The 26,930-nt window shown below is 55.8% G+C and overlaps 10 protein-coding genes across 10 annotated transcripts; 4 read left to right on the top strand and 6 right to left on the bottom strand.

Moving 5' to 3' along the window:
• Positions 1-363: 363 nt before the first annotated feature.
• On the top strand, positions 364-4,004 carry LTHEOB_396 (Sodium/calcium exchanger membrane region; the record flags this gene model as incomplete). The annotated part of the gene is made up of 5 exons (XM_035512940.1): positions 364-535; positions 616-2,429; positions 2,480-3,463; positions 3,518-3,680; positions 3,733-4,004. The coding sequence occupies 5 exons, from the start codon at positions 364-366 to the stop codon at positions 4,002-4,004; spliced, it is 3,405 nt and encodes a 1,134-aa protein (XP_035372398.1).
• Positions 4,005-5,651: 1,647 nt separating this feature from the next.
• On the top strand, positions 5,652-6,846 carry LTHEOB_395 (uncharacterized protein; the record flags this gene model as incomplete). Its single annotated transcript, XM_035512929.1, has 2 exons — positions 5,652-5,929; positions 5,985-6,846. 2 exons carry the CDS (start codon positions 5,652-5,654, stop codon positions 6,844-6,846), a joined length of 1,140 nt encoding a protein of 379 aa, XP_035372397.1.
• Positions 6,847-8,064: 1,218 nt separating this feature from the next.
• On the bottom strand, positions 8,065-9,943 carry LTHEOB_394 (GTP binding protein; the record flags this gene model as incomplete). Its single annotated transcript, XM_035512918.1, has 3 exons — positions 8,065-9,401; positions 9,452-9,697; positions 9,751-9,943. 3 exons carry the CDS (start codon positions 9,941-9,943, stop codon positions 8,065-8,067), a joined length of 1,776 nt encoding a protein of 591 aa, XP_035372396.1.
• A 298-nt stretch (positions 9,944-10,241) lies between these two features.
• Positions 10,242-10,659, top strand: LTHEOB_393 (Dolichyl-phosphate mannosyltransferase polypeptide 3; the record flags this gene model as incomplete). Its single annotated transcript, XM_035512907.1, has 3 exons — positions 10,242-10,289; positions 10,345-10,413; positions 10,498-10,659. The coding sequence occupies 3 exons, from the start codon at positions 10,242-10,244 to the stop codon at positions 10,657-10,659; spliced, it is 279 nt and encodes a 92-aa protein (XP_035372395.1).
• Positions 10,660-10,904: 245 nt separating this feature from the next.
• LTHEOB_392 (Oxidoreductase) lies at positions 10,905-11,513 on the bottom strand (the record flags this gene model as incomplete). The annotated part of the gene is made up of 1 exon (XM_035512896.1): positions 10,905-11,513. One exon carries the CDS (start codon positions 11,511-11,513, stop codon positions 10,905-10,907), a length of 609 nt encoding a protein of 202 aa, XP_035372394.1.
• A 518-nt stretch (positions 11,514-12,031) lies between these two features.
• LTHEOB_391 (uncharacterized protein) lies at positions 12,032-13,931 on the top strand (the record flags this gene model as incomplete). The annotated part of the gene is made up of 2 exons (XM_035512885.1): positions 12,032-13,754; positions 13,810-13,931. The coding sequence occupies 2 exons, from the start codon at positions 12,032-12,034 to the stop codon at positions 13,929-13,931; spliced, it is 1,845 nt and encodes a 614-aa protein (XP_035372393.1).
• A 111-nt stretch (positions 13,932-14,042) lies between these two features.
• On the bottom strand, positions 14,043-15,120 carry LTHEOB_390 (Transcription elongation factor b polypeptide 3; the record flags this gene model as incomplete). Its single annotated transcript, XM_035512874.1, has 2 exons — positions 14,043-15,022; positions 15,078-15,120. 2 exons carry the CDS (start codon positions 15,118-15,120, stop codon positions 14,043-14,045), a joined length of 1,023 nt encoding a protein of 340 aa, XP_035372392.1.
• A 1,959-nt stretch (positions 15,121-17,079) lies between these two features.
• Positions 17,080-19,441, bottom strand: LTHEOB_389 (MFS transporter; the record flags this gene model as incomplete). The annotated part of the gene is made up of 3 exons (XM_035512862.1): positions 17,080-17,549; positions 18,075-19,135; positions 19,185-19,441. The coding sequence occupies 3 exons, from the start codon at positions 19,439-19,441 to the stop codon at positions 17,080-17,082; spliced, it is 1,788 nt and encodes a 595-aa protein (XP_035372391.1).
• Positions 19,442-20,474: 1,033 nt separating this feature from the next.
• LTHEOB_388 (uncharacterized protein) lies at positions 20,475-22,793 on the bottom strand (the record flags this gene model as incomplete). Its single annotated transcript, XM_035512851.1, has 2 exons — positions 20,475-22,381; positions 22,442-22,793. 2 exons carry the CDS (start codon positions 22,791-22,793, stop codon positions 20,475-20,477), a joined length of 2,259 nt encoding a protein of 752 aa, XP_035372390.1.
• A 2,430-nt stretch (positions 22,794-25,223) lies between these two features.
• Positions 25,224-26,564, bottom strand: LTHEOB_387 (Heterokaryon incompatibility protein; the record flags this gene model as incomplete). Its single annotated transcript, XM_035512840.1, has 1 exon — positions 25,224-26,564. One exon carries the CDS (start codon positions 26,562-26,564, stop codon positions 25,224-25,226), a length of 1,341 nt encoding a protein of 446 aa, XP_035372389.1.
• Between the last annotated feature and the right edge of the window lie 366 nt (positions 26,565-26,930).

Raw genomic sequence — 26,930 nt, 5'->3', positions numbered from 1 at the left:
CAGAGAGAGGCTCATTCATCAGGCGCGCATCCGCCGCCCACTGCTCCTCACGTGCGCCGCACGGCTACGCGGCGGCGAACTTGCAATCACCGTGCCGCCCGCGATCGCGCAACCCGTATCACCCGTAGCGCAGCTAGCGCGGTGTGTGCAGCATGATTGACGGTCATCTGCCGGCCCCCATGTCGCCAGCTCTGGTCTGCTCCAAGCTATAATAGTTCCCTGCTACCAACTTACCGCCTTTCCTGCCACCGCCCGCGATCTCCAGCACCAGCTCCCGCACGGCCCAGCAGCCAGACAACAAACAGGCTCAAAGGCGGCTACTCGCCTCATTCCTCAGCGCCTGACGGTCTCGTTCCACTCGAAATGGCCGACGATTACGGCCAATCCAGGCAAGACGGCGCCTCTAGCGACCGTGTGTCGTCCAGGATGGCTAACCCGGAGGGCAGCAGTGCGAGTCGGCCCAGCAGCGCGCGAGCCCCGGATCGAGATGGCCAGAGGTCAAGAGGAGCCCAACCGCCGCCGCCGCCCGCTGTCGGTACGTGACAAAATCCCTCCCGTCCAAAAAAATGTACCACACCACGAAGGGCATGCAGGCTAACGCTCCGCTATCTCCAGGCGCTCAAGCGTCGTCCAGCAGCGCGCGGCCTGCAGTGGACTCGCAGCAGCAGCCACAGCAATCACAACCGCAACAGGGCCTCAAACCCCCCCAGCGGAAGGGCATGGGCCGCCGAACGACATCTACCAATCGCCTCCACCGCGGTCAAGAATTCTCCGTCGACGACGCCGAGGACGAGGTCGACGAGATGATCCAGCAGAAGCAAGCGAGAACCACTGGGTCGTTGCGCCGTGTGCCCTCGACTTTGCGCCGCCGGCCTGCCGCCCAGACGCCTGTTCTTGGGAAGGTCGACTCCACTGACGACGAAGACGCTGGACAAGAAAGCATCCCCGACCTACGGACCTCCGGGGACCTGCAGCCGGCCGGCTCCTCTGGCGACGACACCATCCGTGCCGACGAGGAAGAAGAGGACGTCGAGCTTGACCATGGCGACGACGATGCCGATCTTAGCGATGCCGAGAGCTTCACTTTGAAGGACAGGCAGGAGGCCATCAACGAGACCCATCCCTTTGGTATTAGGATCTGGAAGCCCGCTTTGTATAAGAAGAATCGGTCAGTTCAAAAGACGGCAGAAGGAGATATCCACTCGACTCCTGGAGGCTTCGTCAGCCCATGGCTTGTTCTATTCAACTTCCTCTGGACCCTCGTCTTCGGCTGGTGGCTTGCCGCAATTGCGGCCGCGGGTGCGTTGATCTGCTTCTTGCTTGGCTGCGCTGATGGATCTATGGCATACGGCAGAACCTTCTGGGGTCTCGCCAAGTATCTCTTCTACCCATTTGGCAAGTTTGTCAAGTTCATACAAGAGGAGGCATACCTGGAAGAAGACGAGGGAGAAGGCCGCAGTATCAGTGAGTACGAGCAGTGGCAGAGCGGGGATATTGAGGAGGGTCGCCTTTTCTTTGGACCTTCGTCTAACCGGGGCTTGGTTGGACGGCACCGCAACAGCATCGATTCTTCCGATGAGACCCAAAGCCTTCTGGGCCGCCCCAGTCGGGGGAGCAACGCAGATTCTGGCCATGGCGTAAACACCAAACGGAGACTCTTCGGCCGAGGGAAATGGACCGTGGGCAGAGTCGTCTTCTTCCTCGTCTTTTACGGTCTTCTGACACCTTCTCTTTTCCTGGTCTCCGGCATTTGTTGGCTTCTGGTCTTCACGATTCCAATGGGCAGAGTGACATATCTCTTGTTTGACCATCTGCGGCGGCACCCACTGGCTCTATCATTCCACTCTGATATCAACGATATCCGCCGGGCGGACGAGCCGGCTTCATCCATCCTGCTCTGCACGTACAGGGCGGTGGGTATCAAGTACTGGAAGTACACTATCGATGGAACCAACATTTTCCTCATCAACCTTCTCGGTGTCGTCGCTTTCGTCATCTTCGATTACTTTGTCCTTGACGAGGCTCTGGGCCTGGAGATCGCCCTGACGAACCAGTTCTTGCTCTTCACCCTTGCTCTGTTCTCCATCATTCCACTGGCATATTTTATCGGCCAGGCCGTTGCATCCATTTCGGCCCAGTCGTCCATGGGAGTTGGTGCAACCATCAACGCATTCTTCTCGACGGTTGTGGAGGTCTTCCTCTATTGCGTTGCGCTCAAAGAAGGCAAAGCACAGCTTGTGGAAGGCAGTATCATCGGCAGCATTTTTGCGGGTGTTCTTTTCCTCCCTGGTCTTTCCATGTGCTTTGGCGCTTTGAAGCGGAAGACGCAGCGTTTCAATGTCAAGTCCGCAGGTGTCACGTCAACTATGCTTTTGTTTGCTGTCATCGGTGTGTTTGGTCCGACGCTGTTCTACCAGATCTACGGAAGTGTAAGTGTTCCGCCCTGCTTTGGCTTACGATTCGGACTGATCAGAATTAGCACGAACTCAACTGCCGCGATTGCCGACATGGAGGGTCGACATTGGAGAATGAACGCGACTGCCGTCGATGCTACTTCGACCAATCTCCTGCTGTCCACGACCGTTTCTACTTACAAGCTGTCCGGCCCTTTGTCTGGTTTGCCTCGATTACCCTCTTCCTTTCTTATGCCATTGGCCTCCTCTTCACGCTCCGCACCCACGCCGCCGTGATCTGGAGCTCTGAAGTGGATGAGAAGAAGGTGGAAAAGATGGACATGGCAGCCACCCATCTCGCTGGTTCCGGCCAACTACACTCTCAGCAACTTCCCGGTGGTGCTGCTGGTGGTGGCGATCAGGTTCCTTCTTACGGCACGCTCAGCAAATCTGATCAGAACATTCGCGAGTCAGCCTTGTACAAGCGCATTCTGGGCCAGTCTCTTAAGCAAGCCGGCCTATCTCCCAGCGGGGAGATTGCAGAGCGAGCAAAGTCTTCACACAGTACGGACTCATACATACCGCACATCATACCACCGCAGGATGGGGATGACCATCACCACGATGGCCGCAGTCAGCGCAGCCTCAACATCCACGGCATGTCGGAAGATGAGAATAACCAACTGGTTCGCCAAGTCGCCGAAATGGCAGCAACTGCTGCTGCTGTTGCTGCTCGGGACGCCTCAGCCAAGCACCACCCTCGGCGGGTCTCGCAAGCTAACCTTGCTGCATCTACTCACTCTGAGCGCCCGAATCTCCACAGGACAGGCACCGCTGGCGAAGAAATTGATGACGGGCATACGGCTACTGGTCACGGCGGCGGACACGACGCGCCTAACTGGAGTCGGACGAAATCAGCAGTTATTCTTCTGACGGCCACGATTGCGTATGCCATCATTGCTGAAATCCTTGTCAACACAGTCGATGCGGTTTTGGAGAACGTGGATATCGATGAAAAATTCCTCGGCATCACCTTGTTCGCTCTCGTCCCGAACACTACTGAATTCTTGGTATGGTCGCCCGTCATAATCGTGCTGCTAACTCCACTAACAACCTTGTAATAGAACGCCATTTCCTTCGCCATGAACGGCAACATTGCTCTTTCGATGGAGATTGGGTCCGCGTACGCGCTTCAGGTCTGCCTGCTCCAGATCCCGGCCCTCGTGCTCTACAGCGCAATTGAGGGTCGCTTCATCGACCCGGAAAATGTTCTTGGCCACACATTCAGTAAGTTTCCTCGTCTAGAAGATACATGAGCAGATACTTACCAACGTGCTAGCCCTAATTTTCCCTCAATGGGACATGGTTACTGTAATTCTATGCGTTTTCCTGCTGTCCTACATGTATGGTGAGGGCAAGAGCAATTATTTCAAGGGCTCGATTCTCATCCTCTCCTACCTTGTCGTCATTGTGGGCTTCTTCTTCGCCGGTTACACCGATGAAGTCACTATGGAGATCAACCGGTTCGACACGCTGGCCCTAGGCGGCAACCCTCAGTTCTCACAGACATTCAAGACTGTTGGAAAGAGCAGAAGTGGGAGAGCCTACTAGATGAGCAGATGAGTGGTCTGATGGGTGCTTAGATTGAATACGGGGAGGACCTCAAAAAAGGGCGTCGGAGGTTGGTTGCATGGTGAGCTGGGCCTTTCCTTCTCCAGTCAGGATTAATGGGTGCTCGTAGGGAGTGGTGAATTGACTCTATTATTATGGAGGAATTTTCTTCGACCCCCCTCACACCCACCCAGCGCCCCCTTCTCTTCCCTGTGTATGTCTTGTTTATATGTTGGTCGCGAGGCCAGAGCACACTTGGGTGCATAGCGGCGGCGTTGTCGTCTTTATACGCTTTCCAAGCGTCCTTGCCATTACCTTCCTTTCCAGGTTCAGAAAAATAAAAGAAAAGAGAGCGATTACGCAGTCCAGGCAACATGAACCCCGTGGTGCTAAAAGAGACCACTACTACCGGACCGCAGCTCCGCTAGTATTTACTTGGGAAAAGGTACGGGCTCAGAGCCGGTAAATTCCTCTGCCTGTGCTGTTAAAGATAGATCCATGCAGAGCTGGAGTCCAGACCGAGCTGAAGGTGTGGGGGAAGGAGTGACGGGCATCCTCTCAGCGAACTCGGTGTGCTTGACAGCACTTTTTCCCTCCTTCCTGACCGCCACCTGACTCATTGACCGGGTTCAAACTGATCGATGCAAGAGAGGAAAATTCGAACAGTTTCGGGAGAAGCCGTAAAATAGACAAAGAAGCCAGGATGTGGGTGCAAACACACGGCGAAAAGATCCTTCGGCGTCAAGAGGCCGCGTCACCGGAAGGGCGAGCTTCAGCACCATCTCTTGGGGCTGAATTCAACGGCGTGGAAATGCTGAGGGCCGGGGAAAGAGCTAAGGCCAAGCCCACGTGGTCCGCAGATTTCCGTACTGGGCAATGGCAGCCCAACGGCCCACCAGGCGCCGGCGAGGCCGACGGGCGTGAAGAGGTGCTGTGAGGAGTGGGGCTCTGGGGAGGGATGTATGGAGAAGGGAGAGGTGCTGCATGCTGAATGGAAAAGCCAGGTCAAGGGCGAGGAGATGCCGCTCGATGCGCTAGCATCGGCTGACGCCGCACCAACGTGCGCGAGCCGATTGCTGCTTTGGGCAACAGGGCTGGCCGCGTCGCACGTTTCCGGCAGTAGTGCCAGCCCGCATACGCGTTCCCTGTCGCTCCGACCACTGCTCGTGGCGGCGAGCTGAAGGGATCCCTGCCAGGCACCGACGCTCCGGCTCGCTTGGCGCCCATCTCCCGCGTTGAGAAGTGCCAGCGAATCTGCCGACCCACGCAAACATCACCTTACTTCCTTCTCACCGCGCACGCCACAAACACCACAAAACAGCCACAACCCGCGCCTCAGCCCCACGACGCCATGGCAAACACCGAGTGTTGCCCTCAGCGCTGTAAACCACCAGCCAAAGCGCGCCTCCTTCGCTCGCTGTGGCTGAATGGCCCGGCATGTCCGACATCGTCACTTCTCAGCGCGCGCTTCGTGGCATAGATGCTTCGGCACGCAGTAATCCTTCATGTCGGAGCTATCTCGTGTCTGCAGCATATAAGGCTACCGTCTCCTGACGACAAAAACTTCTTCATCACAGCCAGCTTCCTCCTTGACTCCTCCCATCAATTCAGTCCCGAGCATTGCCTCCAGGAGTATCAATCGTCAAAATGCGCGCCGCAGCCCTCATTCCTCTCGCCATTGGCCTCGTTGCCGCCGGCCCTGTGGAAAAGCGTCAGAACTTCAACTTTGCAGCTATTGCGGCTGACCGTGCCGATGAAATCGCCGCTATCAGCGCCGACAACCTCGGCCCTGTCGACCCTGTTGTCCTGGCCACGACTGTCGTTGAGGCCACCTCCGCCTACGATGCTACGGCTGCCATTGCTGCTGCTACGAGCGCCGTCACGGCTGTTGTCGAGAAGCGCGAGGCCTGCCAGACCTACTCTGGGTGAGTTAGAAAACCCCCTCCACCCTTACCTTGTATGCCCTCTGACCTGGAACAGTGCTGGCCCTGTGGTCACCAGCGCTCCTAGCGATTGGGTCAATGCTGAGGTTTTGACCAACCCGGCCCTCACTGCCGACGTCCCGTCCGGTTACGAAGCCGCCCCTAGCTTCACCAACCTCCAGGGCGCCGTTCAGCAAATGGGTTACCTGACTGTCAAGACCCTGGACTCCTACAGCCCGGCCCAGTGTGCCAGCTATTGCGACGACGAGCCCCTCTGCATGGGCTTCAATGTCTACTTTGAGCGTGACCCCTCGGAGGACACGTCTTGCGCTAGCGATGGAAACCCTGACAGCATTACCACCATTGCATGCACCCTGTACGCTTACCACGTTGCTGCCTCCAAGGCTACCAACACCGGCCAGTACCGCGACAACTTCCAGGTCGTCATCACCGGCTCCAACGGCTACAACAAGGACAGCAGCAAGCAGTCGTTCACCTCCATTGATGGTTACCAGGCCCCTCAGAACTTCGAAGATGCCTGCATCAACGCCCCGACCTACAACGACTTCGACAGCTACATCACCTACACCACCTACACTGACGCCTACGATCCTCGCGTCTGCGCCAAGGCTTGCGATGCTCAGACTGAATACGACAAGGAGCACCCCAACGATGACCAGGAGTACAAGGCGTGCAACTACTTCGTCGCATACGTCATGGCCAAGAACGAAGAGCCCCAAGGTCTGTTCTGTGCCCTGTACTCCCTTCCCTGGAACTCCACCTATGCTGTCAACACGGGCTACTCGTGGAGCTCGGACGTCTACACCATCTACAACTCGCTCGCCTACACTGTCAGCGGGGACCTTGATTTTGGTAACAACGAGGAAATTGAGGACTTCGTTTACGAAGACGCCAACTAAGCTTGAACTGCGCTTTGACTTTGCAATTGGGACAAACTGGCTAGGCGGGACAACGAAGGGAATGCAATAACGAGGATGTTCATGACTGCTTTTTTAGTATTTCTTTTGCGAATTAGATGAGGATTTTACGACTGCGATTCTTTTGCTACTCAGCATGTGTTTGGTGACGAAACAATGACTGCCGTTTTCTTTACAAACTCCCTCTTAGTCCACTAAGCGCTCCCAGTACGAGGTGCTCTGAAGACGTAAGAGATCAAGTGCTACATACCCTTCCTTGCCTACTGACTGGTCACTAAGTTCCGGTCAGTCTGTAGATGATATAAACGCGTGAGTCTGTGGTTGAGAGGCGCTATATGGGTACCGTGCGGTGAAGCGCCTTTTTTTTCCTCTAGACGGGCGCCCTAAAACCGGTTTCGGCTTGCGTGGCTGTTGTATGGCTTGTTGTGGCTGGAGCTATGGTGTTGACTAGTGGCGCGCAGAGATCCACCAACGTGGTTGTCCGTGCTGCGAAGGTCACGCAGGGCATGAAAATACTGCGGGGACGGGGATAGGGTTGAGGAAATGCATATCACGAGTGTGCGAATACAGCTGTCACAATTGATAAACAGTTATGATAGCTGTTGAGCGAAAAGTGCGAATTTTGCAGAAGTCTTTGCCCATGTCTGTGCAACTGATATTCCATTGACTCGGAGGCAGTAGCCATATGCATTCTAGGTGAATTTTAGTGATCTGGGGCACGTTGAAACAATGTGCATGCGCCGGCGATGGAGCCTGTCGATCACTGACGTCAGTGCGGCCCGATCCGTGAAAGCCCCCACAAAGTTTCCTCCCGTGCGTTTGTGATCAACTGTCGAGGAAAGATTTAGCGCGCTAGTAAAGGTGGTGATGAGCACCGCAATTGGGCTCCAGCAGACATTGTCCTTCCGTGTCCTGCAAGAGATTAATTCTGGGTCGGGCGGGTGAAGCGAATATTTGGATGATATCGTACGCGTGGCCGGTTGGCGGTATCTATGTTTGTCATATATAGACTTCCTAGCGCTCTTGATCCCTCCTTCGCTTCCTCGAAACCATATTTCCTGGTCGCAACAGAACGTTAATATATAAACATAGTTCTACATTCCACACCATGTGCAGTCTGCCTTGAAATGAACATACGCTGCCCTCCCTCTACACTAGCTTCTATATTACCGCCGCTCTCATCATCTCAAACAGTCCTTCTCATTGCGTGGCCAGTGCTGATCCGTCCCAACACTCTTTCGCCATCTCCTCCCACCTCTGCTTCTCTTCGCCTTCCAACGACCGCGCCACCACATGCACCGTGGTCATGACATTCTTCCTATCGGCGCTCTCCCTGTCACCCGTCGTGGCTGCATTCCTGAGAGCTTTCCAGTTGTCTTCGTCTTTGAATACGTCTGCCACCTTCCTCGCGCCTGCCGTGGAAGAAGCAACCAAGCCGAGCCCAAACCACGCCTCTGACGCTAGCGCGGGGACCTGTTCCTGGCGCACCATCAGCTCGAGCGGGCGCAGCAGCTCGTTGTGGGTCAGTAGGCTGGTCCAACACTGCTCCACATCCGCCTTGGCGGTGTCGTCCTCGGCGGGGTCGTGCTGGCGCTCGCGCAGCTTGCGGAAGATGGCGATGAGCAGGCGGCCGACCTCGAAGCCAGTCTTGGTCTGCTTTGTTGCGACCAGCAGCTTGCCGAGGGTTGCACCATCCTTAGCCAGCGCGGCGGCGATGTCACGAGAGTTGTTGACCAGTCGCCGCAGCACTGCCGCCACCTCAAAGTCCAGCTCCGTCTCCTTGCGGTCCAGGAGCGCGGCGAGCGTCGGTAGCGGAGCCGCCGCCGTGACCGGCTCGATGTTGGCGGCTGGCTGGACCAGGTGCCGCAGGAAGCCGGCGGCAAGGTAGAGCTCGGTGCGGTCGGTGGCAGTAGCAAGGATGTGGAGGGTGGGGAGGTGGTACGAGTGCTCGCGCACCATCTCCACGTTGACGGCGTCGGACACGGCTATGTTGCCGAGCGTGATACAGGCGCAGGTGCGGAGGATGGGGCTAGGTGATGAGAGCCAGGCGCCTTGTTCACGAATCAGCGGCGAGGAGAGGGTGTAGAGGCGCGTAAAGTCATCCGAGGCGGTGATGGCGGCGATGATGTTCATGACTAGACCAGTCGTGATACGCAGATCTTCGAGGAAGTCTTTCGTTTCTTCCTCATCCATGGTGGCCTGCAGCAGGGGGAGCTGGTCGGTCTTTTTCTTGAGAATTGTGGTGATCTGGGAAAGACCGTCCGAGTGGAGGATTTTGTGCTGAATGCTGCTGTCTTGCAGGTAGACGGATGCTGCGGCGATGAGGTTCTTGAAGTCCTCCCATTCCTCGCAGGCCGAGATGCACTGCATTATAGCAGCCAGGCAGTCTTCGGACTCGGCAAGGACATCCTCTGAGAGGTTGTCGGATACCCAGGCAAGGAGTTCTATGAGCTGAGAGATGTTTGGCGCGTCGTCGGCCAAGTGACGGCAGAGCTGGCGGTCGAGCCGCAAGCCTGCCGCCTCCTTTTGCGCAGGCTCTGGTATCCCGGTCAGCATGTCGGACGGGGCAGTCGAGTGCTGGGCTTACCGTATCCAAGACATGTGTTGTAGAGGACGCTGATGGCAACAGGCAGAAGAGCCGGGTTCTGCAGGCAGCTCATGATCTTGTCGAGAAAGGCAAGCACGACTGCTCTCGACTCATCGCGGTCCGCAACGCCATTGCCGATGGCGCGCAGCAACTGCTTGGAAGAGGCGGGCGGGAGCGAGGCGGCGTCGAGGTTCTCCAGATAATATTTCAGAATTCCAGACTGCTCGATGGGCTCGCGCCATTTTGCTGGGCGGCGCGTGAGCAGGGGCAAAATAATAATAATGTGTTTGGAGACTTACGGTCGCGGCAGGCGTCAGCCAACGACTCGATTAGCCTGTCCCACACTTCGGGCTGATCGCCTCTCCGGAGCTCCTCGAGCCGAGGAAGCAGGCCGTCAAGCGACTGCGAACTTGGCTCCTGGCCCGGCGAATCAAAGAATGCCTTGACCGCCTTAATGAGGGCAGGCGCCTGGTTTGCGGAAGGCCACTCCATTTCTGAAAGCGCGGGCAAAATGCTGGGTATCTCGAACTGGAAATGCGTGACTTGGGCGTGTTTAGGTTTATGAGGACGATTTGCTCGGGTTCTGGGGCCTTCGATAGGGGACCGGGAGGGACCCTTGCAGCCTCCGATCGCCGTCACGTGAACTCGGGGCCACCTTGGTAGGTTCGCCGTCGCTCTGAGCTCCGACCGCAGCAGCAGCAGCAGCAGCAAACAGCTCACCCCGACTTCCCTCGCTCCTTTAGCCCTTCGCTTGCACTCCTCTCTTTACGCTTCTGATTCACTCCTCACCATGACTCGCGCTCAGCAGACCATCTCCCTTGGGCTCCTGCTCTCCTCCGTACGCTCCTCCTAGACGCCGCATCGCAACCGCCCCCCGCTGACGCAATTGGCAGCTCTATCTGGCCCTGTACCTTGGCCTTATTCCGCTCTCCCCCAAGATCCAGGAGCAACTCATCCCTGTCGTACGTTCTCCAACTGCTTCGCCACCCGTCCCCCGCCCTTGTTTCAATACGCCAAGATCAATTGCTAACAATTCTTTGCAACAGCTTCCTTTCTGGGCTCTCGTATCCTTCGGCGCATACCTTCTGTTCAAGCTGGGACTGGGTGTCTTCACCTTCAATGATGTACCCGAGGCGCACAAGGAGTTGATGCTGGAAATCGAGCAGGCCAGGAACGAGCTGTCGGCCCAGGGCGTTGACGTCGATTAAACCACGCAAATTTGGAATGGGTGGGCACCGGCTGGCGTTCTGAGACGATGGAGGGACTGTCGCTTGCATTTCCCCAGGAGACGGTGGCATTACGCCTTCAAAAGATTAATCAGGTCTAACATCTATTGTACTCTACACTACAAGGACGCCTATGTTGCAGATGGCCTGGTCGGCTGGGTATACTCTATCGGAATCGCGCAACACGGCTCTCAATCGCAAAGTCCGACACATCCAATATTTACAGCTCAAACGTGCGCTTCTTCGTGAGCGTGTTGCTCCTTCAGCCTCTTCTCTGTCTTCATGAACTCCCTGATACCGACGGGAATATTCTTCCACAGCTCTTCTTCTGTTGGCCTCTCGGGCTGTGTATCGTCCAAGCCGCCCAATTCTTCCAAGTCGATGCTCCAATTCGTTTCGCTTCCGCCGCCGTCATCGTCCATGGAGCTCGCAACATGCGCCGGTGTCCCCTCCGCTGCCACCATACCACCCGTGCCTTGCCCTTTAAGTCTTTTCTCTGTCTGTTGCGCCCTGATTCTCGCCTTCGCCTCGGCGCTGGCCTGTGCCCACTCTTCCAGCTCTTCACCGTAGACGTCCCAAACGCAGTTTACGCAACCGGACATGCAGCAATTATCAGGCTCTTCCGGTTTGGGTGGGACCTGCACTCCCGCGATCATCTTGCTCGCCCGGTCGCGCTTCTCCTTGCGCTCCGTCGGCCCGGCCAGGCGTGACCCGAACACGATGCGACCCTTGGCCAGCGCCTCCTCCTTGGTTGTCTTGGGCAGCTCATCTGGAGGCGGCGGAGTGGGTGCGGTGCGCGTGGCGGCGGGTGTCTGGTAGAGCGGGTGCGCGAGCATATCGGCATAGAAGCCTTGTAGTGGCGTCGCTTGCTCGCCTGGCTTTGAAATGTGGTATTTGATCGTACGCCGCTGTGTCACTGCTATATTGCCGTTGGTGATGCTGAGCGTGCGAAAGCGGATAGAGGGCCGGAGCTGCCGTAGACAACTGGTACATAATGGAAGGCGAGGGATGGGGGATGCCATTGTGCTGGGGTCGGTCGCCGATAGGGCCTGTGGAAAGGTGGTGTCGCGTGTGCTGTACAAGGGTTATTATCGGGTTGCGGGTCAGGTTGGCGAGATATCCATGCTGGAGGAGAAGTGTAGGTGTGTGGCAGAAGGAGCAAGTTTGGAGTGAAAAAGACCGATGAAGTCATCCCGCAACAGGGTCCGGGACCGGCATTTCCGGCCTCGGAGCCCTCTCCCGTCCGAGGGCCTGCATCTCCGTTGCCGCCCGCCCGCGCGTCGCGACGCGTGCCTGCCCGCGACCGTTTACCTAGCAGAACAGCCGCGTATTTTCGGCGCCCTAATCGCAAATAATGGCTGAGCCATCGCCCAAACGCCGCAGAACATCCGCCGAGCCTCCCGTAGTCTCCGAGACTGGCGATTTCCGTCCGCGCAATACCCTACGAAGGACGCCTCCACGCCGTCCATCGTTCCTGTCTCCAACCAAAGCCAGCCTTGCCCGTTTTAATCCCGAGATCCTGTCGAGACGCGCCTCCACCACGTCTGCGGTCGCTGAGCCCGATGAGCCGTCGAGGTCTCCTGGCCGCGGACAACGAGCACTCGCGTACGTGCTGGGAGAGAGCCATCAGAACCCAGACGATGGAAACGCCGCCCCTGCAGCACAGCAACATGGCGAAGAGCGCAGGCATTCGATAGGCGGGCGTCTGCTCCCGAGCAGAGACGTTCTCCAGGCGGCCGCAGCGGATCAATTGGCGCAGGAGAGCGCGGCACATGCGGAGAGGAGAACTGATGTGGAGGATGACTTGCCCACGTTTCCGAAAGGGTCGCCGGCTGCGAGACCAGATTTGCCACCGCATGCCGGTCTTTTCTCCTCGCCAAGTAAGAAGGCGAGGAGGAATAAGTCGCTGGGCCAGCGTCTGTCGTCACCCTTTAAGCCGAGAGAGTTGCCTCTCAGGCCGGAACCTGCGGACAGAGAGGCGCAGGCTGGTGCAGAGAACCCCAGTCCGAGAGGAGGAAAACTGGTGCGGGAAGAAGTGCAGGAGTCACCGCGGGCAATGAACTCCGCCATAGCCGAGCAAAGATTAGCGCCTGCGATGCCGAAGGTGGGGATTGATCCGATGGAGAAGGAGAAGGAACGGCTGGGAAAACAATTACAAGAGATGCAGGAAGAGATCAAGCAGTACGAGCGAGAGGTTGAGCGCAGTCGCACAGTTCCCGGACATGAGAGCGCCGAGGACATATCTACCCTAATCTCTCTCATCACCAAGGCCGATTCGTCACTACCGGCTTCGAGGCCAGAAGTTCCACCACTATCGTCTCTGCTATCCGCTTTCTTGCCTCTAGCAAAACCTGTTCATCCACCGTCCGAGAAGCCCGAGAAGCCGTTACCTTCTCATGAGCCTATTGAATTGGATACTCCGCTTCCATACTTGAAATTGTTCACTACTTTTCAGTACGACTCCAGAGTAGATGTGGATAATGAGTCGGGGCACCAGATCCATTTTACCAGCATACGCTCCCCGGGTTCCCTACTCCATCTCGATCTGGAGCTGTTTGTAGACCCTGCCACTCGGAGTGTTTCGAAGTTAAACATCAAATCACTTTCACCCTGGGCTTCCCACGAACTAGGAACATGGATCAGATCACGAGCTGCCGAGAATGACGTGGGTGCAGTATGTTGGGCTACCGAGTCTTACTATGACGTCGCCGTCAAGCGTGCGCAGTGCTGGGCGCGTTGCTACAGGAAGTTCGCCCGCCTCTTGGATCCGGAGCGAAAGGGGAAAGGTGGCAACAAGAAAAACGTTCAGCGTGAGGGGGGGCAGCATGACGCCCCTGCGAGCTCGAACCTTCTTGAAGAGGAGACTGAAGAGGTCTCCGGAATCGGTAGTGATCTTGCAAGTGGGGGCCAAGAAGAAACCTCGATGGAGAGATGGGAACTGCTGCAACGCTTTGGTCGCGACAGCATTACTTTCCAGAGCAAGCATGTCCTGTTCAAGGTGTCTTGGAGGATTCGTTTTGACTGGACTGGCGAGGCAGAGTCGGTCGTCGGTGCAGATGCAGCCTTGCCTGGTGTCTGTAAGTGCTTCACGGTGGAACCATGCATGGGATTTTGCTAATGACATAAACACAGGGCACGAAGCGGATGATCGAGGCTCTTTTCGTAAGATCTCGGCAACATTTGACCAGTTAGCACTCGAGATGGGTGTCTTCGAAGCAACGAAGACGATGGTCGGGTTACTGTTTAACGAATAATGCCTGCACATTGCTAATTATGGCTTCGAAAGACTGCTAGTCCCACAACGGGATATGGATGCACTTTTGAAGTTTCATCTTCCCGGGGGAACCACTAAAACGAAAACGCCACTACTGGGTAATCTCTGGTAGATGGCCTCTTGGCCTTTCCCGTTCAATGTCGGCATCCTTTGACATGCTCCCGGCAATGGCACGGCCGTGATCCTTCCTGGACCGCCGGTTCTCCTCGCTCCGGGCGGATCTCTTCCTCTTGTGACGCGGCCGGTCGCTGTCGCCTTCGTCATTGATGGGCAATATCCTGGGGCGAGAATCTTCCGGAGCAGTGCGGCCGTGGGGCGAGCGAGAGTGGCGCGGAGGACCGTTGCGGTGGCCTCTGAAGACTATTGAGCTTCGTTCCATGTCGTCGCTTGAGGTGCTTCGGCCATAAGTGCCGTTCGCGTCGGGCAGCAGTCTGGCCTTGTTCGTCACTCGCCGCTTCAGCATGTTGAAATGCTCCATGTCGTCCATGGTGGCTGTGCGCTCATCGCCCGTGTCCAGCTCATCAATCTCGTATGCGCAGCTGTTGGTGGGCGCCCTCCATACCACGAGGCTGTTGTCGGCGACGGATGGGTAGCGCATGTGCGGCTCAGGCAGTTCAGCGCTGGCAGGAACGTGGATCCACTCGCCACCGCCACGCGGGCCGCCCATGGTGTGCAGCGTGGCGAAGGCACGCTTCTCGTCGAGGGCGATGTCCTGGCCCTGCGACTTGAGCAGCACCTTCTCCCTCCAGTTGGGACCAAAGCGCCTCGCCATGGTGTCGGAGCAGAGCTTCACCAGGTTCTGGAGCACTATGACCTGGATGTCGAAGCGCGGCTCGCGCTGGTAGCGCTCCCAGAAATGGTTCACCTTGGCGTACGCGTGGGACTCGACAAGCCTGACGAAGCTCGCGTTGGGGATCAGGTGGGCTTTGGCCTTGCGCTCGAAGAAGCCGACGTCCATGCGCCAATTGATGGCACACGTGTACTTGACCAAATCTTTGTTGTCTTGGCCCACAGGTTGGCCGCTCCAGTTGAAAGAGATCTTGCCTCCAGGCTGCAGTACGTGGCACATGGCTGAAGTGCATGAATGTCAGCATACGCCTTCCTAATCCCGCAGCGCCAAACTTACTTTCGAGCTCTCGTTTGAGGTTTTCATGCTCGATTTTGTTCATGGTCGTCAATCCCGCGAAGGACGCGAGCACGCCCGCTCCCACATGCACGAGGTGTGAGCATCTGCCACCCCGCTCATTCAGTAACCTCTCAAAGCCAATTATCTGACAACTTACCCCATTGCTGCTGCTTCGTGATGGACGTATCGGCTAGGGAGAGGGAGGCGAAGCCACGGCGGAAGCGATAAGTGAGAGTCAGTCTTCTTTTACACTCGAGCGACTTTCAATTACGAGGCCCCGCACCAGCATGATCAATACCGTGGTAGACAAATCCCTGTACCGTTACTGCTCCATCCTCTAGATATAGAAGGTGTACCACCTGTTGAATCCCAACAGACCGGAGTCGCAATGAAACACCGCCATGTCTCATGATCTCTATATATCCGCTCTTTTCTACAAATTGTTCGAGCCGACTACATAACAGTGACTGTTTCGATATTGCAAAATAGGAAAAAGGAAGAGCAAAGAGAACAAAAGCCTCACACCCCTTAGAGTATATCCTTGATTCGAGTATATCCCTGATTTAAAAGTCCCACCAAACCTTTTTTAATTTCGACACGATACCCTTGTGGTGTTTGGCTCTCTGGTCGTTACGTCATGGTCCCAGATGACACCCACCTGGCTCATTGTTTGGGAATTTGTGCACAGTAGAGGACGAGGTTCCTTCTATATAGATGCCTGTTGATGCCTTGTCTTTGGTCCGTCATTCTACAAATTTCTACAGTGAGGAGAAGCCGAGGAATTCAATCGATCTTCTGTTCCATGAAACCCATTCACTTGAGCAACACACTAAAATAAGAATAACGCTAGCTGCAGTAAATTATGTTCTCTACGGCCCTCATTTTGGCCATGGAAAGAAACGTCTAGCCATTCCGCTCTATGGTCCATCTCCCTGGAGCTTCTTCCAATCAAGTCCAGACTCGCTTGCCTTCAGTTGATCCAGAGACTCTCCCAAGATCGTCTCCCTATGTTCAGCTGGTATAGCATACAGCATGTCCTTTTTCTTTCGGCTGTTGTATTCGCCGTGCTGTTCGAAGAATGTAAGATTCTCGGCGAGCTGTGTAAGTCCTACCAACCGCTCAGGGTCACCTTCCGAGGAATCGCGTTCGTGGGGAGGAAAACAGGTTCTAGTGGCAATGAGCCTGATAGTATATTTGCGCGTGTAGAGGCTTGTCTCTGGCATGTCGGACCAGGGGCCAGCGTAGTGGAGAGTTCATGTGTAGCTTTCCGCGTCATCGACCGTAATTTGGAAACGAGCGCCAGGACAAACTTCATTTGCGTAAGCTGTCCTCGTCAGCCATCTTATACATTTCAGAGTCCACACCTACCGTATATCTCATCTCTGAGCTTCTGCTCACGCCGCGAACAAGAGAAAAAGGCGCTAAACAGATGTAAGTCAGGGGTACTGAAATTCGCAAAAGCCAGGTGCCTACCCCACGTTAACCGGTACACGTGTACTAGCCTAAGTTCTTTGAATAGTCTGGGGATGCAAGTAAAGCTGCAAAGAGAAGAAGCCCTCGGTATTTAAAAGACACTAACTTTGGACAAATGTCTGCTTCAGAATTGCTATCACGGTCCTCCGCATCACTGGTCAACGATGTGTTATCTACCTACACTTACGCATCATCGGATCAGCTCCGAGCTTTGATCAATGCCACTGTTTTCTACTCACCTTGAGCTGATATGTACAACTTCTCCATTTTGTGGTGTCTTTCGCGGCGATCAACAGGCACATGATCAAAAGCTCGTCTGCTCGAATCATCGATGCTCCTAGTTACATGCATAAAGACGACATCGAATGTTTCTCGTGCTAAACATGTATCTTCATTAGATAAGGCACTGTGGCAGAGTTGATAAAAGTATATTAGCAAAACAAAGATCTCATTACTCTTCAATTAAAATACTGCGACGAAGAAAAGCTTACGATTATATGTGAATTCTCTCATTCATCTGCTCGAAGAGCTACGCTGAATACGGCGGTGGCCTCTGCACAGCCGCAGTCGAAGCACCTTGGCCGAACAAGCGGCATATTCTACGAGGCACCTCGCCGAGCCAGCCCTCGGCAGCATCATTCGCCAGCGTCGTCCTTTCCACGCACTTCTGGACGGTCAGCGCTCGGAAGTCTCTGCCGAAACGCTCCTCCATATCCGCCACAACAGCCTCCCTCAATCCTTCCAGAGCCACGCGCCTCGCTTCCGGGGGAAAAGTACCCCACTCGTCGTGAAAACACCACGCTTCGTAACTGACGTCGAGCTCGTAGAGGGCGACGTGTGCACGAGTGTTGGACGGGCCGACAAAGGCCAGCTGCACGCTTGCGTGGCTTGAGACGAGCGAGCCGCCGTTGCCATCGCTCTGCGTCTCCTCGCAGTTAGGCCCCGGGGTGACGAGAATACGGAGAGAGCCGGCGGATGGGTGGAGGATCTGGGCGTATGCTAGCGACAAAAAAATATCAGGCGTTAGTCTTTCCCTCTCGGGGCGAGTGTGTGGAAAACTTGCTTGAAATTTCATTTTCGAGAGCCGTGCAGCGCTCGTCAATGGCCCGAAGCCAGGTATCCTCCCATCTTGGTTTGCTTCCGTATGCTCTGTAGCACATTAGTCGGTGGAGACTGAAGTATGGGGTGATTTGTAGAGCCCTTACCCCATGGCAGATAGACCCTAGTGGCGCCGGGTTAGACGAGAAATAAGTACCAGCTAATTGACACATTTATAAAAGGCAATCTCATAAGGGTGCGTTGAACTTTTAAAAAGATGCAGCGTGATCCCACTTCAAACTGCGGTCTCATCACCATGGTTGAGAGGTTTTGCAGGTAAAAAAAAAAAAAATAAAACAGCTAAGGCGCCTGGTAACATGACCCATTTTTCTCTATTTACACACTATTTTATTTTACACAATTAGGCCTTCTGCGTCAAGGAGAAGCCAAACTTGCATACCCTCGCCGCCACGACGCTCATGCTACCTCCGATGGTGACGATGCCACCAAAGAGCCACAAAGCAGTAAAGCCATGCTTACTCTGGATGGCGCCTCCGATGGGTGTGCCGACCAGAATGCCGATGGCGATGCATGAGAAGGCCTGACCCATGCGAGTGCCGATCTTGCTGCGATCGGGGCTGAGCAGGACGAGGATGGGCGGAGGCAGGCTGACGAAGGTACCAGAAAAGAAGCCATAGAGCACGCAGAAGACGACGAGGCCGCCGAGGTTTTTCACAGCGATCAGGCAGAGGATCAGCACGCCCGACAGCAAGGCGCACGGGGCGATGGTGTTGAAGCGACCGATGCGGTCGGCCAGCATGTTGGGGAAGATGCGGCCGAAGGTCGACGACGCATTCATGATGGACAGCATGTAGAAGGCCAGGTTCTCCGACGTGATGCTCCGATCGAGGGCGTAGAGCTGGATGTAAAAGAAGGGCGTGTACAGGCCCATGAAGACAACCATGGCACCGAAGATGAAGAGCACATACGGCGGCTCCTTGAAGGCGGGTAGGTCGAGCATCTTGCGGCGCGAGGCTGGGAGCACGCGGACCTTCATGCAGAGATTGGGAACGAGCAGCGTGGCGAGGGCGATGAAGCCGATGATGCGCGCTGTCCAGGGGAAGCCAATGGGGCCGATCAGGCGGTGCAAGAGGATGGGATAGATGACGCCACCAATACTGCTGCCAGCGGCAGCGATGCCGGTTGCCGTGGCGAGGCGTGTGGTGAAGTAGGTACTGAGAATGGCAACGCTGGGCACGAAAAGGCAGCCTGTGCCGGCTCCAATGCAGAAGGCTTGCGCCAGCAGAACCTGCCAGTAGGCGGTGCAGAGACTGAGCATCATCTGGCCGAAGACAACGAGGAAGGAGCCGATGACGAGGAGGTGGCGGAAATAACCTGCGTCGTAGATGGGCCCGGTCAGAGCGCCGACGAGCATGAGCAAGTAGGCCTGCACAGAGCCGATCCATGAGATGGCCGAAGGGTTCGAGTCTTTCAACAGGTCGCTTTCGTAGTAGGTCTGGTAGCTGCCGAACGAGTTCACAATGCCCCTGATCAAAGAGTTAACCTGATGCTTATTCCAGCGTCAACAGCACCTACCAAGAATTGAAGAACAGGAAGAAGGCGCCCAGGACCTGCAGCCAGGCGAGCAGGCCTCCATTCGGCACCGACGAAACATTGTTTATCGAGTGCTTCGACTTCCTCGACACCGTCTTCTCCAGCGGCCGGGTCTGAACAGCAGCTTCAAGGTCCGTCTCGGACAGCTCCTGGGGCTGGTCCTTCTTCTCCGGGTCGGTTTCGGGTGCCGAGGCCGTGGACGACATGGTCGACTCGGCCCTCTCGATGTCGTCGCGCATCTTCAATTCTTGCGAGCTGAAGCTGGGCTCTGAAGGATCAGCCTCGGCAGATGGCTGCGGGGTGGTGGTTGCGTCTGTGGCGCTCCTGGTCGAAGGAAGCGGAGATCACAACCCGCCGTCCCAAAGGTCGAGGAAGAGAATGGGAGAGGCGACGGCAGAAGAAGAAAAAAGCGGACCAAATAGGGAGCCAAGACGTATCAGGCGAGCGGCGAATACGAAAATCTGGCAAGAAGGCGAAGCAGAAAAAAAAAAGTCGAGATCGTAAGAGCGCGGAAATGATTAGCCCCAAGGAGGCACGGAGCCCGTCACAAACATGGAGACGACGCCTTCTTTATGCCCCAGCGCCTTTGCAACGAGCCCGGGCCCCGCGTTTTCGTGTTATTCATCATGGTGCTCCCATGACCCGCCGGCCTCTCGCGCTGTTTGGACAGCGAGAGCGGCAATGCTGCCCCTTGTGTGTCATTGCCGACGTGCCGGCCCGTGTGCTCCTTCCCCGCTGGCCATTGGTGGCCGCACCTTAATTCCGCCCTGTCTGAGGTAAGCAGTCTATTTCGCGTCATACGTCCCATGCGAGCATCTCACTCACCCTGCTATTCCCCTGCGCTAGGAAATGCGCTCCGATCACGGCGCCGTAGAAACTATACCGTCTTAGTTGATGCTTGCTACACGAGAACAAAGAAGATAGAGAAAAGCTAATCCTGTGGTATACAAGTCGTCATGTCGTCATTCTTTTCCCGGTGCCCTATGCCACTGAAGCAGCACTCTCCCTTTTTTGCTTTTTGTTTCCCGTCCATCCAACCAAAGAAAGCAGGAAGCCTCCAGCCAGCAAAGAAAATCTTCATCCATCCTTTCCTTTCCCATCCACGACGAAAAAGAAATCCGCCAAATTAATCGCCCCTGGGAAATCGCAGAATAAGATTTTGGTCCAGAATCCCCAAACGCCACCCGCTCGCTATGCAAATGCCATATTATGCTTTTTGTTTCTTTTCCCACCAACCCTACACATCAACAGCGAGAGTAATAAAACCGGAAACTAGTGCATCTGCTCGTCCGACGACCTGGGGGTATCAATGTCTTGACGCGAACGCCCAAGACGGTATCCGGATGCATGGTGCGCCGACGCCTCGACCCGCTCGCACCACACCATGCTCTGCTTCATGCCCTCGTCGCCCTCCACCTGACTGCGCACCTTCATGCGACGCGCCTCACGTTCTGCAACCACCGCCTGCATCAACTGAGCCACCCTGCCCCTGCCGAGACGGCTGCAGAGCGCAAAGTCTTCGAGCAGAGCCTTGAGCACAGGGAATGGCAGCGACAGGAGGATTCCCGACAAGATGCTGCTGACGTACTGCGACGGGCCCGTCGAGTCGACCGGCACCTCTCCGAACCGAATCTGGCTAAGACGGGGGTTGCGGCTGACCGGCCTGGCCTCCTCCATCGATGGCCTGCGCCGAATGTCGTGGAGAGGCGCCGCAGACGTGTCAAGCTCGAAATCTTCAGGGAAGTTGTGCACCAGGAACCCGTTGATCGTCTGCAAGAAGTGCGTGCTGTACGACCCATAGCTGGGCACCAGGTCAGTGTCAAACCTCGAAGATGCGTCATCGCTAGACGAGTCTTCGAGCGCATCGTCGACACGCCAACTAGCGTCAAGGCCGCCGTCAAGCCCAAAGACCAGAGCCGTCTCAACAGTGTCCCAGCGGAGAAGCTCCGTGGCAATCTCGAGCCCACGGCTCACAATGCAACGAAGCTCCAGCCAGAACCCAGCTGCCGCATAGGCAAGGGCATGGCTCATCCGTTGTGCAGGAGACCCGTACCCGTTGCCTTCGCCCACGTTGCCAGTGAAGGGCGGCAGGCCTTGGAGAAAGTTCCTCGGGCCCAGCATGTCCTCACTGTACAAATACTTCAACGCCTCGGCGAATATGGGTCCATCCAGGAACCGATCCTCGGCCAGCACATTGAGAACACGCAAGCCAGCCTCGGAGTGGAAAGGCGGGGATTTGGATATGACATCAGCAAACTTGCGATTGCGGCCAAGTATGACGCTGTGGACGGGCAAGCAGAGAATCATCTCGCGGCCTCCACCAGGGTAAAGCTTAAGCACAGAGTCCGCATACACGCGTGAGCCAAACTGAGAGCGCATATAGTCCCTCAAGCCGAACTCGGGAGTGGCTTGTGGGTAAACGGGTGGGAAGACGGGCGCCGGCGCTTTGCGAGAATGCACGCCGTTCTGAACGAAGCGCTTGCGGCCACCATCATCCAAGGAGGCCTCGTTGGGCATATCGTCCATTACCGGAATCCTCGGTGACGAAGCCTGTGAGCCTGACCTCGAGAGAGGATGAATGCCGTTGATGTGGACGGGGGAGAAGGATTGGCCATAGCCGGCACTAGGGTGGATTGGAGAGAAGCCGGAATTGGATACGCTTTGGTTTGGCGTGGAATGGCCTTGTCGAAGATGAGGCGGCAAAGGTTGGTCGACCCTCCTCCAGCCATTTGGCGCCATGGCAGCAGGCATCATACCCGTGTGGGGTTCCGAGAACTGATGCGTCTGGGCTGGGAACGGATAAGGCGGCGCCACCATAGTGGAAGCTGGGTACGCTCCAGGCGGGGGAGGATATGGAAAGTTTCCGTTTGTGGCTGGAGGGGCTGGGGAAACACTAGAAGAGTCGGGATATCCGCCGAAAACGATGCTGTTGGCACTAGCTCTCGGATTGTGCATGATCGGAGGGTTCGTAGGAGGCTGCGGGCGGGTGAATGTGGACGAGGTAGCCGACGTAGGAGTAGAGCGATCGGTGGAAGGATAGAATGGCGGGGGAAGCTCGAAGGGCGGGCGTTGCTGGCGGGCTTGTGGTCCGGAGTGTTGCTGCTCACGCGAGCCGGCCTGACCAAGCTCTCGAGACGGTTCCTGGTGGGGCTCAGGCGCCGGAGTGGCAATTTTGCTATCTGTGAAAACAGTCAGCGACCTGGTAGGGAGCGTTTTCAAGCTGGACGGGAGTAGCGCACCACTTTCAGCCGTTGACGGAGCGACTTGGGACGTCACACGCGGAGCATCAGCGGCAGCCTCCTCAACGGCGTCTGCGTCCACAATGCCCTCAGCCGCGGCGGGAGCGTGATTGCCGTCTGCAAGATCTTTGACGCGCGTGTTTTGAGGGTTGTGGGCAGGTGCGGCGGTTGGTGCGACTTGGTCGGCAAGCTCAGCAGAAGGCTTGGGTGTTGGGCGGCTCTCAGGCTGCGGCTTCTTCGACTTGCGCTCAAAAGACAAGGGAACGGCGGGAATGATGCGAGGAACAACAGGCGCAGGCGTTTGGGCCTTTGCGCGTGTGGAGCGGGCTCGCTCTGAGGTAGGCGGAGGCATGGCGAGCGAGCAAACAGCAGATGCGCTGCGGCGAGAGAAGAGAGAGGACGGGGCTGCGCCTCCAGGAGTAATTGCGAGACAGCGGAGCAGGCCAATTATCCTGGAGCGCCTGTGGAATCGCTGTTGGCGGCGGGCGGATGGTGAGGGTTCGGTGATGGGCAGGTAAATTGTCGGCTGAAGGTTTCGCGCGCGCGGTGGGGAGCTGGCCAGCTTCGTCATACTTAGCCGCCGCTCACCGCCAGCAGCCAACGCTTCCCGTCTCTCGTCACGACACGGCCCAGCATCCACCATGTTGTGTCCAGCCGCCAGGCCCTGCCCAAATGTGGAAGCAGCAGGGCCCGGTGTTCCTGCCTTCCGCGCTGACGATGAAAATGCCACTGCTAACAGCCATCCATATATGCTTGCTCTTTTCGGCGTCCTCTTGCAGTGCCATATCTTAACACCTCCATCCGCCCTACTCACGATACCTCCGCAGGCTATTGCCATTCATTTGCACTTACTGCCGATACATTCTCCCGATACATCTTTTTCTTATTCTTGAGGTATGCCGTCCAATCCTGGAAAGAGAAACAGGAGAAAGAAGTGGATCAAGACATGCAACGGTGGATGCGGCATCCAAGAGCTGCATCCTGTGCGTGCCTGCCCGAAGGAAAGTCCTGTTGAGGCTCAAGCAGAGAATCCCCACCAAGTTTCCACGCAGTCAGGCAACGACGATGAGCACTGGTACGAGTTATGCAACGAAGAGCGTGGGACTGGTTTGGTCCCGTGGTACAGCTTGGGCGAAAGTGCCCGAGGAAGCTGCAAACCCTTCGCTGCACGCCCACTTATTAGGAGCCACCACCCCCGTCTGCCTGCACTTCCACCGCACCTGCTCATCACAGCCGTCATGGAGCCCTCAGCAAAACCAAGTCTGCTCTCTGATTCAGAACCACCACCACCATACCATCCTCACCCACCGTCTATTATGCCAGACTACTTCGAACTCGAACACGCATCCGACGACGTCCACTTAGAAGAACAACCGCTCAACGGCAGACGCTCGCTCGACAGTAACAGCAGAGCCAGACAACGACGCATGACTCCCGTCGCTCGAGCCCACACAACTTGGTACCTCGCCGTCGTTGGTACAATAGTGTGTGGAGGTTTTATTGCCTCGTTCTTTGTACACCGCCATGGTCAACTTCTCTATCTGACGCCACCCGGGTCATTTCTACGCGCCATAGTCTTCAGTTCTTTCCACGTAAGCATTATCCTCGGCACCCGCTTCCTGGTTTTCCAACTGCAGTACGAGGAGTACCAAATCGTCATCGTCAGCACAACAAGTATTATCCTGGCTATTGTCTCCCGTTTACTCGACCTGGCAATCGACGGCGAGCTGTATCGAAGCCATGAAACACACGAATGCATCACATCCCTCTTCTGAGGTTGGACGCTCCATGATACCAAATACACCGTCTCTGTCTTCGTCTAGCGGAGTCAACACGAACTGCACGCTAGCACCAAACAATGCGCACATCTCAGCCACGAGTCCTACTGTTTGTTCCGCACGGGCAAACGGCGGCCTGCATCCGCAGGCGACGAAAGAGCGTCAAAATCAGAATAACAGCGAGCCGGCCGTCGCACCTAATACCCCAATTTCCAAGTGTCCGACCGACCCGTCCAATAGCCAGCTAAACAAATTAGCAGAGGCTGCGCACCCCTACTCTGCCTCACCTACGCGCGACCGCCACCGCCAAGTTGTTGGAATGCCAATGAGAGCCGAAAATGAGCGTCTCGAAAACGCGTTCAACGAGTTCCTTTTCGGCTACCAAAAAATTCCTGGTTTAGGTCACAACATCACCGAAGTCTGCAACAACGAGCTGTCTCTACCCAAACACCTGCAACAATGCAGGAAGGAAGCGAATGATATCACCGCAGCCCCAGAGACCGATGCTAAGATGTCTTTTCCGAGAAAAGACGAGATCAACCGGGAGACGTCGCGGGATGATGGTGAGGGATTCATCGAGTGGCCACGGCTGAGCGAGCTAATTTGGAAGAGCTCCGGCCTGGATATGATGACGCTTGGACTGGCCGATTGAGGGGCTTGAACAAATAGCTTGTTAAGTGGGACTAGTTATATCCCCTAGTCAATCCGTGGAGCCTTTCGTTTTCTGCAATGAAACTCGAATCGCGTGATTAACCTTCGACGTGAAGCTACTGATCTTCAGTCAGATTATCTTAATCATGCCTGCCACTACGGTCATTGCAAGCGTGCCTTTGATATTTTCGGGATCATCGTGCTAGATGTCGTATGGTTCGGATATAGGTACACGCACAAGCAAGGATCTATATCTCTAATAAGAAGGCCACATGAAAGAAAGTACTCCAGACTCCCCCAGTCCACCGCCAGCAGGCAACCCCAGGTAAATAGAGTGCCCAGTGACGTCGGATTCATACAAGAGTAAAGCAATAAAGAGCCCTGCCCTTTACATCTATGCCATCTTCTAGAGTTCTCAAGTCACTTGCATGTTCCCATGCATCCATCCCCTCTAAGATGTCATTTCCACCGAAGAGCAGAATGTCGACTTCAAAATAGGCCGTTCGCTTGAAGTGACCATCCGGACCCGGCATCGGCTCCAACATGAGCCCTTCAACGGTACCAGCGATGGGCATTCCAACCGGAAAGAATAAAGTGCCAGGATGCACCACATATTCAGTCTTACAGGCCATCTCGAGCTCCCATTCGTCGAGCACTATTTTCAAGCTCCACGGCGTAGCATCCTCCGCCGCCCGGTACAGACTGAGAGGGTTCTCCAAGATCCTTAACGATAGGGGCTGGCTATTCCGGTACAACAGCCCCTTCACCCTCATCCACGCATCATTCAACTGACCCGTCTCCACACCATCAAACCCTTCCACCTCGGGTATCATCTCCCGCACCAAACTCTTCCCATCATCATGGCAGCCTGGCACCGAATAATTCCATGCGCTTCTAGCCTCGATCCGGCAATCCAGGCTCGCCCAGCTCCATGTCGGCGCACGCCACAGCCTCGGTCTCCTTATTGCTTGATGACGGGCACCAGGGGGCAACAGAGCATCGACATCCGTCCGCCACAACACATCCTCAATGATGTGACTCTTCCATAAGCCTGCAACGTAGGTATCGCCGGTGGCGTCGCGCATCGTCTCTGCGAGGGCCTGCACGGCGATCAGCTTATCTTGGCTTCGCGTCAACGCTGTCGCACTATACGCGTTGACCAGCTCGCTCCAGCGTGTGTACGGCGTGTCGCCGCGATAATCTTCGATGACCGTCGTTTCTTGTGTGGAGCAGGCTCCTCCTCCCTGCTCGATGCCATTCTCCAGAGTTTTCTTGCGCTGAATGGCGTGAAAGCAGCGCATGAAGTTGGATGTCACATGTGGAACATGCGGGCCCAGGTCCTTGGTCCGCAGATCGTACGGGAACATTTCCGAGTGGAAGACTGTGTTGCACTGCCAGTAAGTCTGGTTTCTGCCGAAGTGAAGGATGCGAGGGGCGAGCAAGCGTTCCTGCAGCACCCAGCCGCGACCGTTGAGCGGGGCAAATTCGACTTCACGATCCCAAATGTCGCCATTGAAAAGGTAGTACGTGCCGCGCGGCTTATGGTCGAGGAGGTCTGCAATGGTCCAGGTAATAGAAACGGGAATGTGGCGGGTGATTTGCGGGTTGCGTGAAAATGATAGCCCTTCATGGTCGGACGAAGCGGCTGATGCGGCAATGTTCAGTGCGCCACGTAGGTATATGTGACGCATCATCGCGGATTCGGAACGCCAGTCGTCCGCGCAATCTTGAAGAATGCCTGTTTTTTAAATCGCGTGAGACGGACGTAAGACAATGATTCAGAACAGTACTCACATAAAGAGTCTATCCAGATGTAGCGCAAGCCCAGTTTTTGGGTTACGAATATTGCTTGCTGAAATGTTTTTGGCAGGCATTGTACGTCAATACCCTTTTGAAAAGCTTCTAAGTTATTTTTTACAAGGCGTACAGTTTGTGAATCGCCCCAACAATGGCTGAGTGTTGCATACGGTTCGTCAATAGTCTGTGTTGGCACGACCACTTTGACCACAAAGGGACTATCCGTAACTCCAACATCGACAATTCTGTTGGGGAAGAATGGT

This window comes from Lasiodiplodia theobromae, assembly GCF_012971845.1.
Source record: "Lasiodiplodia theobromae strain AM2As chromosome Unknown scaffold_1, whole genome shotgun sequence".
Taxonomy (NCBI): domain Eukaryota; kingdom Fungi; phylum Ascomycota; class Dothideomycetes; order Botryosphaeriales; family Botryosphaeriaceae; genus Lasiodiplodia; species Lasiodiplodia theobromae.
The sequence above is the reverse complement of the archived record's forward strand: the minus strand, read 5'-3'. Positions and strand labels throughout refer to the sequence as shown.